This window comes from Camelus dromedarius, chromosome 5, assembly GCF_036321535.1.
Source record: "Camelus dromedarius isolate mCamDro1 chromosome 5, mCamDro1.pat, whole genome shotgun sequence".
Lineage (NCBI taxonomy): Eukaryota > Metazoa > Chordata > Mammalia > Artiodactyla > Camelidae > Camelus > Camelus dromedarius.
The window spans coordinates 27,700,988-27,720,220 of NC_087440.1; the positions used below are offsets into that span (position 1 = coordinate 27,700,988).

The 19,233-nt window shown below is 40.7% G+C and overlaps 1 protein-coding gene and 1 non-coding gene across 4 annotated transcripts in view; one reads left to right on the forward strand and one right to left on the reverse strand.

The window, feature by feature from the left end:
* FMN1 (formin 1) overlaps nt 1-19,233 on the reverse strand; it is a 397,753-nt gene that overhangs the window by 215,066 nt on the left and 163,454 nt on the right. For all 3 annotated transcript variants that reach the window (XM_064485767.1, XM_064485766.1, XM_064485768.1), the window contains one exon: nt 13,082-13,143. In XM_064485767.1, the coding sequence (XP_064341837.1) occupies nt 13,082-13,143 (62 nt within the window). The remainder of the gene's footprint in view (nt 1-13,081; nt 13,144-19,233) is intronic.
* Nucleotides 14,901-14,974, forward strand: TRNAV-AAC (transfer RNA valine (anticodon AAC)). Its single transcript has one exon. It is a non-coding gene; the product is annotated as a tRNA-Val (tRNA).

Sequence of the window (19,233 nt, forward strand, 5' to 3'; positions counted from 1 at the left end):
TCCAGCACTCACACACCTCTTTGCCTTTTGGTGCTAATATACTAGATTAAGCCATAAGAAATTACTGCTTTACAAGTCAAAATAGGTCAAATATCAACAACTTCACACGGTGCAACTTATAAACCCCATTCAAATTTGACAACAAAATTGCATTATTCTATGTTTTCTCAATTAATACGTTAAATGATGTGCATTATATCTATTTGCAGCAGACAGGGGCCAGGCCATATGTAGTATTAATAAACACAACTATATTATATGGCTACCCACAACAGCTTCCAGAGTCTGTATAAGAAACTGTCACCTATCTGTAGAGAGAATAAATTGTCCTGGTGACATGTGGATACTTAGTTATGACAAGAGAAGGGTATGCAGACGCCAAGAAGGGGCTTTCTCATTTCACCCTCAAAAGGGTAGTACATTGTCAGTAACTTTTTCCTCCCTATTCATTCAAAAAATATTTATTATGTACTTACTACATTCAAGTAGTGGCCTGGGTACCCAAGAAAAAAATCAAGCTGCACAAACAGAGAAGCAAGAATAGCAGTTTCAGCAGTTCCAGTTTTAGCAGAAGCAACCATCAGCACTGGTGGGAAGTCAGTGCTCCTTATTAGCGAGTGTGAATTCTCCCGCCCACACCCCTACCTTCATCACAGCCACCATCTCCTCCTGCCTGCAGGATGGCAATGCTTCCCAACTGACCTGCCCACTTCCACTCTGGTTCCCCTACTGCTTACACCCTACAGCAGAAGCCAGTGTCATTTGAAAACACAAACCTATTCATGTCACACATGCCTCTGCTCAGTCGGTAGATTCTCACTGTTCTGAGGATGAAGCTGGAAAACCTTAAGAAGACCAACAAGGCCCTTCCGGAATCTGGCCCCTTGCCCTCCTCCACAGCAGTGTTTTCCACACTGTGGGCCATGATCCATTAGTAGGGTAACAAATCAATTTATGCTTTATCAACAGCATTTTTTTTAATAAGAGAGTTGAATACAGCAGAAAACATCTCATGAAATAATTCCTGCTTAACAGAACTCTTATTTCACACACACACACATGCATAAACATGCAAGGTGGGTTTTGATGTAAAATGCATTTCTTATTCCAGGATGCAGTTTAAAAAGTTTGAAAAGTACAACTCCAGAGCTTCATCCCCAGACTCCCTCCTATTTGTCACTCACTGTCCTCCGGTTGCACTGGCCTCACCACAGTCCTTCAAACCAACCATGCTCCTCTTCATCCTTCAGGTCTCTAGTTAATATCACTTCCTCAAAGTATCCTCCCCTGGCCCCTCAAATCCAAATTATAGCCTGTCACAGCACCTCGTACTGTGTTCTTCTTCACAGCACTCATCATGCTAATTGATTATTTTATCAATACCCGATTCTGACAGGACCACAAGGGATCACGTCTGCTCTGTTCCCTCCAGCATCTAGCACAGCACCTGATACCCAGCAGCCACACAGTATACAGTGAATGAACGAATGACAGAGAGACCTCTAATTTCCTTTTGATGGCTCCATTCTTAGAGGAAACACAGATGATCAATGTCATAAGACATTGTTTTGGGTGCCTCTTTGTCTTTTGTCATATAGAATGTGCATGTGTATTAATGGCAATAAACACATCACATATTGCTTTGTAATACACTAAGCATTATGCCTATGAGTATAGGACTATGCATACACATTTGTGCATGCTGTGAAATCAACGAAGAGCGATTTTATTTTCATGTGTCTAATGGAAAGCTCTAAACCGGAAAGCTCCTCCAGTCATCAACAGAAAACCAATTCACTTGGAGCTTTAAGAGAAAAAGGGTCAAGCTGACCTCCAGTGGTGAGACTGGGGAATGGCTTCTAAAATAACTGTAATCCACTGATTACCAAGCACACACATCCACATATCTATGCAATATCCTCCTCAATACTTTAAGTGTATTATATCTATTTGCAACAGAGAGGGGTCCCTGCATACGGACTGGTGAAAGAAAATAAGCAGAACTGTATTACAGAGACACCTACAGCAGCTTCCAGAGACAGTAAGAGAAACTGCCACTCAGCTAAGGCAATCAGAACATCGGAGACTGGAGAGTTCTTAGCTGAAATCTACGATCTGAATCTGGCAAATGCCATTAAAAGGAGATAATTTAAAGATGCTAACACTCAGGCAGTCTTCCCCTTCATTAGTCTCTGGGTCGTATTAGGAGAGTTTCAGCTGCCTGTTAGTTAACCTTTGTGGTATAAATTCTGTCCTTTAAACAGTAAATCCTCTGAGAACAGAATGCATGTGGGGATTAAATAAAATAATCCAGGGTATGTGCTAAGTAGAGTGTCTGACATACAGTAATACTGCAATAAATGTCAGCTGGTATGCTTATTAAATGATGTTCTATCTCTAGCACATCTCATATTTGACAGGGGCTCAATTAGTATTTGTTATTAAAAAAATGTAACAAGCAGAGTTTTATATATATATATATATATATATACACATATAGTTATATATATATAATTGTATTTTAGGAAGTTTATAGCAAAAACAATTTTGAAATATAACATCTTCCAGCACAGATCTGGGGGGACCTAAATCTTGGGGTGCTTTCACCTATTCAGAGGTTTCTTTTATAAAATAATGGCAGCAGCAATATTCTCCTTGATAGGCTGTCATGGAAATGACAGTATCACATTTATATCACAAAAATATTAAAAGCAATGCTCTTTGGAACATTAGGTATGATGTTAATCACAGAATGTTTTTCTTTTATTCAGGCACATGATTTATTTTGAAAGAACTTTACTGCCAAAAAATACACATCAACAGCCACTGACTTAAACGAAACATGCTGCTCCTCAGAATAAATACAACAGTTATTCATCGGTCATGGACCACATGCCACTGTCCCTCTAGTCCCATACTTAACTATCTCACCAGCTGAATCAGCATCCTTTCAACCAAGTTATAACATCATCACAACTACAGTTCCAGGTGAGAAACAGAAGCTCAGAAAGGTTTGGATAGTTTGTTCAAGACTACACATCTGGTTGGTAGTGGAGACAGGACCCAACCCAAGAAGTGTGCACATCTGTGTTCCTATGGACTGTCCTGCCTAGGGTTGTGTTACGTTTCATCCAACAAAAGGTTAGTTGACTTCATTACGTAGGTTCATTCCTCAGCCCTTTCTGCTGCTAAGGTCCATCATTCCCAAGGACCGATATTCCACCCGAGGACAGATCAAAGGCAAGAACCAGCCCAGAGGCAAGGTCATGTCACAACTGCTCTCTAGGCAAGGGCCTTCAAGGTAGAAAAACCACCATAGGCAGCTCGGTGTCTAGAGGTTACAAGTGCCCTTTCATAGAGTTGGTGTAATAACTCATTTAATCCTCATATTAAAAGACTGGAACATGCTCAATAAATATCATCTATTATTACTGTTATCCCTTCATGAAAATCCATTGCAGGGAGATGGTCAAAGCACGTGCACACAGACACATGATAAATTCACACTCTGGATCCCAAAGCCCGCAAGAGGCTGGACTTGTTAGAAGAGGCACAGGTCCCACTTACGACACGTGGGCACACCCTACAAACTGGTGACAGCAGAGGAACAGCCACATCGCCCCCTGTGCTTAAGGAACCAGTGACACTGGTGCTCTGCTGGGGAAGATCAGGTCTGAGAAGAGCTGAGGAACTCCTCTGTCCAAACTGCAGAAATCAGCCAAGTAAGTAGCCGGCAAGACACAGTGAAGTTTTGCCACCGTATTTTCTTACTTAATTTGTGGTCTCAGAAGTTGATTTCTCTGAGACTCAGGTTGCAGATCTCTAAGATAAATACAGACAAACATCAAGATGATGGGGCCTAACACTAGAGGCTCTTCCTCAGACTGGGCTCAGGACGAGCTGGGGGAACGGAAGTCGCGGAGGGCACCCTCTCCCTGATCCTTTCTTCTGCACTCTAGCAGGGAGAGCAGCTCGTCATTTCTGAAGCCCGGGAAACAGGAGGCCCCTGTTGCTATCTTTCTCTTTCCAAACACACAGAGATGTCTCCATTTTTTTGTTTGTTTTACTACATAAAGAACTTGTATAGGATAAAAATAAGGGATGCTCTGCAGAGGTCTTTGCCACAGGATGAGGGGGAGAGGGAAAATGAAAAGTTAGAAGGCTATTCGACTAGAAAAAAGTGGACCAAATCAGCTGACAAGTTGACAGTGGAAACAGAGCAGACTTAGAAACGAGACAGAAACCTGGTTAGTAAACCCCGCCTTCGCACCAGCCAGCTATGAAAACTCAGGAGAGCACTTAACTTCTGAGCCAAAATTGATTACAAATTATGTATGTAAAGCACTGAGCACAGTGCCCAGCAGTCTGTATTTCATATTCAATCATTATGGTCGTAACCATCTCCAATTCAGTCAGAAGGCAAAGGGTACTCAGCATTTAAATTCTGAAAATCAAACAAAATTTCTCCCCATTCCTCCCTTAAAATGTAATACAACACCAACCATTTTCTTTTTTTTTTTTTGCACCAAGAGCTGTCTCTCATTCATCCTCCTAATGCTGCTGCCTGCTCTACTCCATCCATAGTCCTTTTTGAGAAGGACAGAAGGAGTAAAGAAAGGGAAGGAGGAAGGAAGGAAAAAGGAAAAGAAATGGGAAAGTCCACAAAGGTCTAAAAGCTCCAGGAACTTTGGCTTGGTACTCATGAAACCGTGGAGAAAATGGATGAGGACATTCTGACTCAGCCTGTCTCAGTGCTCACCAGGGGTTGCCCATGTGGATGTCCACAGGGTCAGGCAACCAACATCAACACACGAAGGACCCCAGATGTAAGACAACAGGAAATGCAGGGAAGCCTTGTGGCAAATGAGAGCATACGTTCTCAGACAAATTTATTCAAAGATGACTTATTAAAGGACACTATGATGACCAAACAAACTTCTTTGGACTGTGTTTGATGGCTTTATACATTTAGGAACTCCTGACGCCACCTCCAATGCAGCTTTCTTCTGAAATACGGTGAGTCGTGAAGGAATTCTGAGCCATGTCCAGTCCGATCACTCAGCAACTATTCACCATATTTCAGTTAGTTTCCCAGCACTGCTGCAGGTGATGTGGGATGAGGGGACCCTCTAAGGCTTTTGGACTGTGTAGAGGCAGACACACAGGCCCGCTCTCCCCAGGCCATAAGTTAACTGAACTTTAGAAGGAAACCTAGACCACCTAGTGTCATACTCTGTAACTAGAGAACCCTCCACGCAGCATTACTGAGCAAGGCAGGGCAAGTCTGGAGACAAGGACGCCCTCTCCACAGGCTCTAACATACCCTGCTTCCTCCTATCCCAACGAGAATCAAAAAACAAAGGCCAACCTTAAAAAAGTCACTTGTTCCAACATCAGCCTGTCGCCTAAAGTCAGAAACTATTGAAAAAAAGAATATACACAAAATGTTATGATAACTCACAGAGAAAAAAATGTGACAATGAGTGTGTATATGTCCATGAATAACTGAAAAATTGTGCTGAACACTGGAATTTGACACAACATGGTAAAATGATTATAAATCAATAAAAAATGTTAAAAAAAAAAAAAAAAGAATAACCATCTTGGTCCCCATGAGTGACTCATGTTCAGAGTTTGAGGTTCAGCAGGAACAGGGACCGATATTTAATATCTTGTAGTAACCTATAATGAAAAAGAATATGTGTGTGTGTGTGTGTGTGTGTGTGTGTGTGTGTGTATCTGAATCACTATGCTGCACACCAGAGACTAATGCAACATTATAAATTCACTATACTTCAATTTAAAAAAAAAGACTCAGCGGGGACTTCTGGAGCTGATGGCGCCTGAAGGAGGCACACAAAGCCGGCATCAGCCTCAATGATACAAGTGAGCAAAGCGCACACCTTTCATTCTACAATCAGCATTCCTCTATCCACAAGCAGCTTGATACAGTAACGGAGTTCTCTGGGGCAAGACAGCATTTTGAAGGCTGAGACGAAGGACGCCTGGGCTAAGTCAACTAGGGAATTAATTGCTTTGTGTTTTCCATCAAAGTTCAATTCCAAGTGTATCTGTGAGCTTCCAGATAGCCAGTGGCCTAAGCAGCATCTCAACACCAGCAAACCAACAAATCTACCAAACTCCTAACTCTGTACTATATATACACAATGAAACAATAAAGTGTTTCCCAACATTTTAAGTTTTGTCTTCTTTTCTGGCATCTCAGTAACAAAATATCAGCACGTAGGGGAATTCCATGAGGGTGTAATGAAATCATCATATTTCATATTTGTGAAAGTTTTGTTTATCAATCTACAAATTACTCCCTTTCCCTCACAGCATTCTCCAGGAATGTAATAGATTTAAATGTATTGTGTTGATAACAAGGAACATAACAGATGGGAAAGACTCCGGAGGTATGTGTCTTTATAAACTGAGCAGTTATCAGCTCAAGTGTCGCTTGGACTCAATTTTGTTTCAACAGCAATTATTAGAAATGGACCAGTTGGGTGGGCTGGAGAAAGAAAAGTCAGGAAGTCTACAAGTTTGTCTTAGTAGGGGCCAACATACCATTGGTTCTCTGGGAGGCAAGGAGGTGCAATGTAAGTTAATTTCTAGTCTGGCCCCCGTCCCTGGATCACTTCACAGCGGGAGTTACCATATTAGAAATGTGTCTGCATTGCACAAGGAGCAGAGGCCTGCCAGAGGCCATCGCTCAGTCAAGTTTCCCCTCGGAGAAGGACTGCACATGTGATGAATGGGGTAAGTGGAAGAGGTTCCCGTAAAGGAAATGTCACTGTTGGCCAGTTCTTTCTCTTCTAACCCACAACCCAGAGGACATTCATTAAAAACAGATAAAACAATGTGTCATTTCCATGGCACCTACTTCCAAACGGCTGAGAGTGCTGGTCAAAAATAATGCTCTTAAATTATCCAGAGCTCCTCAAAAGTCCGACAAGGAGCATGCATTTTCTTTCGACTTTCAAAATTGAAGAAGTAGAGAGCCAAAGAAGTCCTACCCATCCCTCGTGCTTCCCTCCCATCAGAAAGAAGAACTGGGCCTCCTAGAGAAGCTGCATTCACCATTCTAAGAACTGCGCCCCTCCACTAAGTCAGGCACCCTGAAAAGGACAAGAAGGCTGGAGTGCAGAGTGTTACTGAACACCTGAACCCAGTGTCCCACAGAGGCGAGCAGAACGGAGAAGAGACCCCCTGGTTAGAAAGGGGAACCTCTGGAAGAAACTAAAAGGAAAAGGGGGCAGGGGTGTAGGTAACAAGGATTTAGAGATTCTGAGTTAGATAACCCTAAGGCTGAAAGGACAATGCGGTAGATAAATAGAAACAAAAAAAGTATGGTGAGGCCAATAATAAAATTCAAGGTGCTCTTAGTATATTGCCTAGTCCTTCATTTTATACATTAGGAAACTGAGTTCAAAAAATTGCCTCAAGTTCACACTGTCCACTGTCCCCAAAGTAAGATCACAATCTAGACTTTCCGTTTCTAGATTCAATGTTCTTTCCAACACTGTTGCATTGATTAACAGAAAGAGCATCAGCTTCAAAGTGAGACAGACCTAGGTGGATTCAAACTCAGGTTCCGCCACTTACTAGTCTAGAACTTCTGACAATTCACAGTCTCTGAGAGCCTCATGTTTAATTATCTGTAAAATGGGGACAAATCTATTACTTTGCTTATATTTCTACATTTGCTTTTTATAATATCAAATGCATGGAACAAAAGTCAGCACACAGTAGGGACTTAATTACATTTAGGTGCTACTGTTTTTCAATCATAGGTTGTTGTATAAGAAGTATTTGTGCATCACCTATGTGCCAAGCACTTTGCTAGGTACTTTCAAAGACAGAGAAAAAAGAAAAATCATTGCTCCCTCCAGGTGCCTACAATCAGATTAATAAGCAGGACCCTGGTATCATGAAAAGGGTAATGAAACCACTCAAAGAATATAACTCAAACTCAGAAAGTGGATATACATTGAGATAAGATTATATAAATCAACAGAGAGCAGTATTCAAGGGGAGAGGGTATAGCTCAGTGGAAGAGTGCACGTTTAGCATGCACAGGGTCCTGGGTTCAGTCCCCAGTCCCTCCATTAAAAAATAAATAAAAATAAATAAACCTAATTATCTCCCTCAAAAAAGAAAATCAACCAACAAACAAAAAAACCTTTAAAAATAAAATAAAATAAAAAACAGAGAGCAGTATTCAGAAACATTGGTTACTAGGAAGAAAAAAGAATTACGTGAGAAGCAAGCTACACATCCTTCCCTCCGTCCCCTCTGTTCTCTCTTCATGGTAAAGCTCTAACAGGGGGGCAAGATATTGCTCAAACTTATTTGACCATGAAATATTTTTTTTTCAAGAAGCGTGTTTCAGAGGCTCACTCTTCCATCGTGTGAGCTTCTGGAAAGCCTGGATTAGACCCTCTGATACAGAGCACAGAGGCAGAAGAACAGCTAGAAGACCATGAAAAAGTCACCCTCAAAGACTACAAGTCAAGGTGCCAAGGAAATCCTCAATCAAAAGCTCGAGGACCACTCTAAGCACAAGTTGCTTAACTCCAAGGAGACTTGTGCAGGGAAAAAGGACTAAGAAATAGTATTTACTGAGCATGGGTTTGTAATCCAGTATACATCATATTGAACAACCCTAGAAGGGAGCCGTCATCAAAATGATTTCTTAAATTATCTTTTTTTAATTGAACTGTAGTTGATGTGCAATATTTTATAAGTGTCAGGTGTATAACACAATGATTCACAAATTTTTAAAAGTTGTACTCCATTTATAGCTATTATAAAATATTGGCTATATTCCCTATTATGTACTGTATATCCTTGTAGCTTATTTATTTTATACATAGTAGTTTATATCTCTTAATCCCCTACCTCTATCTTGCCCCTTCCTCCTCCCTCTCCCCACTGGTAACCACTAGTTTATTCTCTCTGCGAATCTGTTTCATTTCATTATATTCACTAGCTTGTCTTATTTTTTAGATTCCACATATGAGTGGTATCATACAGTATTTATCTTCTTCTATCTGACTTACTTCACTTAGCATAATACCCTCCAAGTCCATCCAAGCTGTTGCAAATGGCCAAATTTCATTTCTTTTTATAGGTGAGTAATATTCCATTGTATATAAACAGGTGCAGACCCTAGACTCTCCAACACATCAACAGGTACAAAGCTAAGACAGACGCTGTTGTCTATAAATATCACTCTTCTTATCCATTCATCTGTTGATGGACACTTAGGTTGCTTCCATATCTTGGTGATTCTAAATAATGCTGCTATGAACACTGAGGTGCACGTATCTTTTCAAATTAGTGTTTTCCTTTTTTTTTTTTTTTTTTAAGATATATACCCAGGAGTGCAAGGGCTGGGTCACATGGTAGTTCTATTTTTAATTTCTTGAGAAACCTCCATACTGCTTCCCACAGTGGCTGCACCAATTTACATCCCCACCAACAGCGCATGAGGGTTCCCTTCTCTCCACATCCTCATCAACATTCGTTATTTGTGCATCAATATGATGGTTATTGTGCACATGCTGAAACTGAGAAAATGAAGCTCCAGAAAAGTTGATTCCTAACATCATAGTGCAAGAAGCTGAACTGAATTCTGACTCAAAAACCTGAGTTCTTTCATATTCTCATCATGCATCAGATAATACCACACCTGGTTCTCTGACTATAAGACAAAGATCAACCACGTAGATAAAGATTTTTATACAAGAGCTGTGAAGGTGATTTTTAAACCTTGTTCCTAGGCAAACCCAAAGAAATAACTTTTACTTATACTGTAGGGGAATTAGTTTTATCACGTGCCTTAAAAGGGCAGGTCTGAACTATGTTCCTACCCAATATCCATGAACTCGATGAGCAAGTTCAGAGGCAAGTATTTCTCAAATAAGTGAGAACCAGTACTTTTTTCAAAAATAAAGTAGAAAATAAACGTCAGTAGTGTCGAATTATTCAAAACTGAGAAATGAAATAGATGATGAATGTTATGAAGTGATCATATACTCTCAAGGTATAGTTTGCCAAATAAAGGGCACACCTGGACAACATTTAAGCATTTTGCTGGTTACATTATAAATGACATGAAATAGCAAAGTCACAGAAAACGTTGGACTGGCCACCACTCTCCTACTGGAGCTCTGAGTAGAAAAGTCAGCCAAGTGCTTTCACTGAGTAGAAGGTATATAAATTAATGGAATTTGGAACTGGATTTACTTAAGTCATTAATAAAATTTTGCTTTTGAACTATAGGAGGATCATGTATCTAAGTTGCTGCACGTTTTGAAAAGTTGGTCCAGGACCAAGCCCTTTCTATCTAGTGCAGCCCTCTCCCGAGGTGCTCTACAGAGCACGCATGAGACTGAAACTCCAGACTCCCCACTTACAAGCCTTGGGATTCTGGGCTAAAAGTTTCAGCCTCCAATCAGATCATTCAAGGTGGTAAGGATTCCATGTCGCAGGTAGGGGAACTGAACAGTTTAAATGACATCCCTACAATCTGTGGTCAAAAACAGAACAGCAAGCTGAGTTTAGGTTCTCTGTTGAATCATGCCGCTTCTTTCAACTCTTTGAAAACGGTCTCAAAAAAACTAAATCTGACGCATATACATTCTTGTATATGGTGACAGAGTGAATCCCTTTCCCTGCGTACTCGAAGCATGAAATCTTTTTTATTCTAGAAAGGCATTTTGAAGAAGTTCTGAAACGTCTGACTTCTCCGTGACCTGTAAGTGGAGAAAGAAAATCTAACAGGCAGTGAAGGCTGCCAGTGGAAACCCATACAAAGAAATGAGCAAGGAAATCACAGCTCACCCATTACCTTCCACCAGTCCTGTGACAAGAGATGTGACTTTGAGGAACAAAACGGGTAGAGATGACATTCAGTGAGTGCCCGCAGGTATAGCCAAGCTGGGTTATTGTTTCATGAACTGTGTCTGTTCTGACTGGTGGGTGTTGCTAACCCATCTGATTATTTCCTGTCTCCCAGAGAACAGGGGTTAACTAAGGCATAAAGGAGCCAGGCAGGGGAAATGGAGTGGGGACAGTGACAACCTGGAGAGCACGTGTCCTGGTTGAAGTGACATCTGCTACGTAATCTCAGCAGGGTAAAGTCATACACGTAAATAAGCCCACTATTGCCAGAGTTTCCAATTTTTTTTTAGAAGCAGCTAGAAATTTCTCCATATTTTAAACTATTTACTCCTAATTCAATCTTTAGAATGCTGTCTGCCAACAAAACACTTTTCGAGGTCAGATGGGGAATAAAAGTTGCCAGTTTCCCATTGCGAGCTGTCAGTCTGTGCCTGCGGGACAAGCTCTCCACCTCAGCGGACAATACAGACTGGTGCACTGCCCCACCCTGGTGGCAGCAGCATGCCACGACCACAGGGTTTCAGCAATTAGGTATCAATCATAAATATGGGATAAATTTTTTATTAGCTTACTAACAGCATTAAAAGAACATAATCATTTCAGAGATAAAGAAAACTTAAGGTATAATCTGGAGACGTTTTTAATCTTTACTATTGCCAGTTACACCTTGGTCTAACCTTTGTTTTAAATGAAGATCATGATCGAAATATACATTTTTCCCTTCCATTTACTCCTCTCTTTCCCCTTTTCAACCTGTTCCCAGTTAGAGATGTGAGATTATAGGACTTTGTGGACATGAAAATGCATGAAATAATGTATGTAATATGCCTAGAAAAATGTCCAGCACAAAGTAAGAACCCCAAGATTCTAAGCCTGTGGTTGCTGTGAATATTATTTAGCTGTCAAAGTGCTCACAGGGCTGGTCTATACCTCGGTGAAGGTAGCTGTTAACCCTTCCAGCTGAGCTGTGACAGAAAACTCCTGCTCACAGAATCACTCCTGCGCCACCCTCTTTAGCAAGCAATCTGCTTCTTAAATTAATCCCCACTTCGGCTTCTCTGAGACAGCTGAGAATCTTCTGCACACCAGAACAAAGACAAAAAGTGAGGTCTCTCTAGAGCATTTTGCAACAAAGGAGATAAGGGCCTACACCTCCCTTTGTCCCCGAGGAGACAGAGGTACTTTTCCACTTTTTCGCTTCTTTGTGAAATGGACTCATTCTTTTTTCCAAACTACTTAACACAAGCTGGATAGGAGTGGCCTGAATTCATTTCCCATACGACTTACTTAGTGATCTGTTTGCTACCAGCAATGGCTTCATATATAATCCAATACACAGCCCCGGTTATTTTCTTAAAGTTTTTAAAAGTACATTATCACTTCATGGAAAGAATGTTTGATCCACAAACTCACTGACTTAGCAAGTCATGAGTTAGCACAATACAACTACCACGTTTGATTCGGATTTCACTCACGTGCTCTCCTGAGATATGGGGTCAGCCCCAGCCACCAGTCAAGTAGAATCAGTGCCTGATTCAATATTTACTTATTTGAAATCAAGACTCTGAAACTTCCTGTTACAGGCACTGCCAGCGAACACCAAACAGAAGGGAATGACAATTAGTGGGACAAAGGAAATGATCCCTCAGACTTTCCGGGCTTCACGAGGGAGATCAAGTCGGCAACTTTCAAGCACTCCCTGGGGATGTGGGATGGCTGGCGCAGCAGAACTCTTTCTCCTACTAGGACTACTTCCTAAGTGCCTTAAGCTGCTCGACATCACACTGCAGAGATGTGCTAAGCGACGGGCAGATATGAACGCGTGACTGGGAGTATGCCAAACAAAACAACTTGTACTGGAAACAATTTCTCAAAGACTTCTTATAAAAAGTAAAGCCTAAATACCCTGTATTCTTTCCTGCTTTCCAAATAAAACCATCATTTTCTCAAACATTTTTCTGTTTTTTTTTTTAAAAAAAGGAATCGAATTTTATTAAAAATGGAGTGCAAGGCTTTCATTCCCAGAATAAACTCAAGGTCCAGGGGCAAGTACAAGGTACAGATGCTGTCTAAGCAGATATGCCAACACGACTGGAATATTTACTTCAGCACATGAGAAAACTGAGCATCAGTCTTAAACAACTAGTTCAGCAGAATCAAAGAGATATACCTGCAGGTTTTCGATTTCTTCTTTGTGCTCCCTCTTCAGCTGTAAAATAGCAGCATGGTATTCTGTAAGATCACAAAAGAAGCCAATTACAAAGAAGCACAAAATGAAGCACAAGATTCAACTGAGTATCTCCAAGATTCCAGGGGCCTCCTACAAGTCAACTGAGTTAAATAAATACCATGGTTTAGCATCCACCTGACGAGAGATGGTGAAAACTGGAGCAAAATAGAACAAGTAGCTCAGGATAGAAGGGAGATTTCCTCCAATTTAGCAAATCCTGAATTATGAGAAGCCCCAAATTAAGGAGATACGATAGAGTTAAAAAAAAAAAAAAAAGCATGATGAGTGTCCCAGATAAAGACTGGGTCAGGTGTTTGTCTTTAAGGAGGAATTGGAAGCTAAGGCCCCACAGAGAACAAATACAGACGTGTTAGGAGCAGACACACAGGAAATAAAAGAAAACTTCTTTATGTGAGATCAGTGAACTCTATTTTTAACTGTTTCCAAAAAAAAAAAAAAATCTCCATTTGAATGCAAGGCACCCAGGGCTGATTTTAATCTTTAGATCACTTCAGAAAGTCAAGATCATTTGTCATCTGGATAAGAGAATCTAGGGTGAACTGAGGTTGAAAGGAGGACAAAAATAAATTTCTGGTCCAATTTTGGTCTGAATCTAATAATGTTTATTCCAACAATAAGTTCCCAGTGTACACAAGAACTCCCGCCAGCCACTAAAACTACCACCCTGCTGGCTAAGCATGAAGCACCCAGGACAACTGCGTTTCCAGCAGGATGACTAAGTGAGGGATCACAGAACTCTACAGTCTGCAGAGAACCACAAAGCAAAGTGCTGTAAGAAAACATTTTTGTGGGATGTCGCCTTTTTTTTCCCCCAAACAAATGTGTTTGCGGCTGTGAGTATGAGTAAGAAGGAAGTTAGTTAGACATCATTTTTAAATGTATGAAAAGACAGGCTCTTTCTTCAGGTGGATTCCAGAAATCAGGCATGAAAGTTTAGGTTTCAAGACTCACAGATACAGAGAACAAATTTATGGTTACCAGGGGGCAAAGGGAGTGGGAAGAGATAAACTGGGAATTCAAAATTTGCACCTCTTGGGGAGTGATGGAAATGTTAGCTATCTTGACTGTGGTGGTGGTTCCATTGGTGTCTACATCTATCAAAATTCAGCAAATTATACATCTGAAATATGTGTAGTTTACTGTACAGGAATCATACCACAATAAAGATGTTTTTAAAAAAAAGAAAACAAAACAAAACAAAAACAAAAACAACAGTGGATGAGGGAAATCTCTGGGAAAGTCGAAACGGGAGAGGACTGTTGCTGTTGATAACTACGACCAGCCTCACTCCTACTCAGACAGGGAATGTGGTCCACTGAACTACGAATCCAGCAGCAAGTCCTGTGGGTTCTACAAACAAACCCTACCTTCAGTCAAACCGCTTGTCATCCTCACAACAACCATGATGGTCCAAGCCACCAGCATCGTTTCCCTGGACCACTGCAGTAACCTGCCTGCATTCTCACAACCGTCCCCCAGAACTCGTTCTCCTCACTGCTGCCTGAATTATTTGTTAGAGGCCTGAACCAGGTCATGTCTCATCCCTGGTTTTCTGCTGTACTTGGAGTAAAATCACAACTCCCTGCTGCAGTCCATAAGGCCTCTCATGACCTTGCTCCTACACACCTTCCACATACCATCTTCCCCTTGCTCATTATCCCCATTACAGAGAAAGAAACTGATGCATAGAGAAGCAGCTTGTCCAAGGAAGCTGACAAAGCTGCAAGGCTAGAGGAGGGGAGGGTATAGCTCAGTGGTAAGAGCACGTGCTCAACAGGCACGAGGTCCTGGGTTCAATCCCCAGTACCTCCATTAAATGAATAAATTAAAAAATAAACCTAATCACCTCCCCTCTCCCTACCCCCAAAAAAGTTGCAGAGCTGGAAAACATACATAACCTAGTGGGTGAATGTGTAAACAAACTGTGGTACATCCATAGAATGCAATATTCCTCAGCAATAATAATGAATGAATAATGATACATCAACAGAGATGAGTCTCAAAGGCATTATGCAGAGTGACAGAAGTCAGTCACAAAAGGCTAACTATTGTTTAATTCCATTTACGTAACATTCTGGAAGAGGCAAAACCACAGGGATGAAGAACAGATCAGAGCAGCAGTGGCCAGAAGTTAGAGATGGGGGAAGGTCTGACTATGAGGGGGTAGGATGCAGAGGAACTGTGAAGGTGATATGACTGTTCTCTATCCTGAGGATGGGGGTGGTTACACACATCTATATATCAGATTAAAACTCCGAATCAGTTTTTATACCAAGAAGAAAAAAGTTAACTCTATAGTATGCTAATTTTTTAAAATTCCAAATATTTTATTTTTGAATGTTTTCCCTACAAGATTCAGCAAAACACAAGAAAGCCTGTTCCTACCACTTCCATTCATTGTGTCCCTAAGGGTACCAGCAGGTGCAGTAGGGCAGGAAGAAAAGAAAACACACATGCATACACATGTATTTACACAGATAAAGGGGAAAATAAAGCTACTATTCACTGTGATTGTGTATTTAGAAAAATCTAAAAGATTCTGCAGATAAAATGTTAGAATTAAGATGTGAGTTTAGTAGAGTTGCTGGATATAAAATCAGTATACAGAAATTATGATACCAGAAGCACTTTAAAGAAGGCTTAACATTTACATAGTACCTCTAAAAACATAAAGTACTTAGAAAGAACCTCACCAAAAACATGTTAAGACCTCATATGAGACAAGAGAAACCCTATACTGAAATGTATTACCAAGAAAGACAGAATGTGAGCTAGCCATGCTTTCGGTAAGACAGTATCATAAGGATGTTTATTTTTCCAAACGGGTGTAGAGATTCAGTGCAGTCCCATTCAGCATTTCTAAGGATTTTTGGTCTGTTTGAACTTATGCTCATTCTAAAGTGGATATTTAAGCATGAACATGCAAAAAAAGCCATTAAGAGCCAGGAAACTCCAAGAAAACATAAAGGTGAGACAACTTGTCTTACCACCTAGTGAGAATGACTTTTCATTGCCACAATCTAATCAAGTTGGGTGTGGTACTAAAAGAGGAATAACAGACTAATAGATCAGAGAGCCCAGAAATACAGCATAAATTTACAGTCACCTGATCTGACAGAAGCAGCACAAAAGCTTTCTTTACAGTGAGAGTGGTCTTTTCAGTAACTACTGGTTGGGAAAAAGAGGATATTCATATGAAAAAAACATGAAACTGGATCCCAACTTTATACCATGTAATAATCTAAGTCAATAAAGAACTAAATTATAAAAAAACAAAACTAGGTATTTTATAAGATAACAGCATAATACTTTTTATAACTTCAGGATGGGAAAGAATTTAAGATTCAAAAAAGCAAAGGAAAAAAACTAACAAATTTGGCTACATTAAAATTAAGAACTTTTTCTTCAGCATATGCCATAAAGAGACAGAAAAGACAAGCCACAGAGTGGGAGAACACACTTGAAACAAATCATCAAAGCTCTAGTATAAATATACACATATATGAATAATTCCTAAAAAAACACAATGAAAAATAGGCAAAAATGTCAACAGGCACTCTAAAAAGAGGACATGTAAGTAACAGATGTATTCCGTGGTGCTCATTCTCATTAGTAAGCAGGAGTCAAGTCAGACACAGCTGACTGTGGGTGAAGACGTGGAGCAGTGGAAACTCATATGCTTGTGGCAGGCGGGCAAAGGGGTACAATCACTATGGAAAATGTTCGACACTGTCTAAGAAAGTTGAAGACCTTCATACCTCCTTACCAATAACCCTAGTCCAAGAAAAGGCTACAGGAAATGCAAATAATATTCACAAAATCAGGACAATGAGAAGAGGAACTGAGTTGGGGCACAGTGGAGCAGGGTGCTGTCCCACGGGCGCCCATTTGTTAACCTCTCTGAGTTTTACATCATTTTCTTTATATATAACTAACATTAAAACATAAGAAAAAATGGTTGCTCTGGTTACATTAGTCTTCTCATATATCAAATAAAAATTATATGGGCATAAGAGAGCCTCTAGATGGATCAAATAAGAATAAAACAATTGAGGAAGTGTGAGTCCTAACCTATATGATGATCAATAGCCAAACCTTAACCAGTCCCAAGCCTCTACAAAGCAGGTGAAGGCAGCTCAAACCAACCTTCTTGCACAACGGAGGCCCCTTGGGAATAATGTCTACATCCTAAATAGCAATCACGTTGAATATATTTTGAAATGGTTCATTTTGAGTAAACTGTCCCTATAAGGGTATGAGAGACATAGTTATGACTAGTTAACAGCCTGATGAAGCTCACTGCAAAGCTAACACCCAGTAAATCTTGATTCTCCTCCTCCTCAAACAGGTATTTCTGCCAACAGTCCCAGGGTGACAGATGGCAAGAAAACACACCCCCATTCCTGACAAAGATGACAAAACAGAACCTCCATGCAGCACGCAGAAGGAAGACGTTAACACCCTCACAAATGGAACGCTCACTTCAAGGGTTCATAAAAATGGTAAGAGAATATGAAGGTTACAGAATAATGAATCATGGTTGGTTGGTGGGTTTTTATTGTGTCCTGTTAGTGGCAGTCCCCTCCCTCCACGTTTTGGGTTTGCAAATGCCTTGGCGTGGACCAAGGCAAATCATCCCTGTCTCTTGCGGATGGTGGTGATGATGGTGAGGGAGAGGTCTCCATTCAATACGAAGGATGTTTTTGTTTCTTAAAAAGAGACCTTGACCCTGATATTCAGTAGCTCTGGGACTCTATGAATGTGTGAAAAGGAGGACTAGAGATTTTGACTATCAGGGCTTAAAAAGGGCAGACCTCTTTGAAGCCTCATTAGTCCCAGTGGAAATTAACAAGCAGATTCAGACAATCAAATAACCAAAAAGAATCCTGAAGAATGTCTTTTAAGAAAGCAATACATGACACGAAAAGACAGAAAAAGGAAAAAGGATCGTGACTGGCAGGATTCAACATTTGGGGGGAAAATACCTAAGAACTTCCCTGTGTAAAAATATAGCTCTTTCTAGTCAAGTACTTGGTCTAATTACTAGCGGCCCCTTTTCTTGTACAAACCTTTCTTTTTGATCAGCTCACAACAAGACGTCCTTTCTGCTGGGTGCCATGACAAGGTTGTGTTCTCCAACTCACAGGGGCAGAATTCAAGTTGATCTTTCTAACGTGGGGGTGTGCGGTAACCACACTGCAGTTTATCACAGACTCAGTGCGCTTCTCTTAATTACACAGGGGTACAGGTAACGGGATTGAGCACTATTTCTCAGAAACTGTTCTAAGCACTCTACACAGATTAACTCGTACTGTCCTCACATCACACTTACAAGGTAGATCCCCTCGTATCAAGGCCCATTCTACAGATGAGGAGACTGAGGGGCACGAGTTGAATAACCTTCCCTAAAACCGCATGCTGGTGAGTACCAACGATGTCATTCAAGCCCAAAGAACCTGTGCTATTTTGTCCACAGAGTTTCTGTTTGCTCACTTTATTTGTGAGTTACTGTTGTTCCTATGGTTGCGGAAGCATCAGATTAAACCAAAACTCAAAATTCCTAAGAAATTAAAGGCTGTTGGCTTTATCCAATTACTAGAACCACTTGTAAACCTGGAAAAATTTTTTCCGTAACTCTTTGAAAGAGGCATGGGGTATATTTAATCACAGGGAGATTTGATGAGTCTAGGGTCAACACGAACAGTGTGAGTTATGATGGTACCATCAAGTTAGGTGACTATGACTCATCCATCTTCTCTACGGGGACTTCCAGGCCTGCAGTCACCGGTCTGTGGTTCAATCTGGTTTTCATTTATACTCTCGCTTACACACATATCCCATATATGCGAGCCCCTCCCCACCCTACACACGACACTGGCAGAACGGGATTATTCACACAGCTGGGGGATTAGAGAATTTCTGATTTCCCAAATAAATGAAAACCATTTGTTTTCTATTCCTGCCCATCAACTCTAATTTGTAAACTGTGTGTGTCTCACCTTGGCTTCACCCACTGCCTCGTATTGCTAAGAAACGTGTTCGAGTACACACCTTCAGTTTTAAAAGGAAAG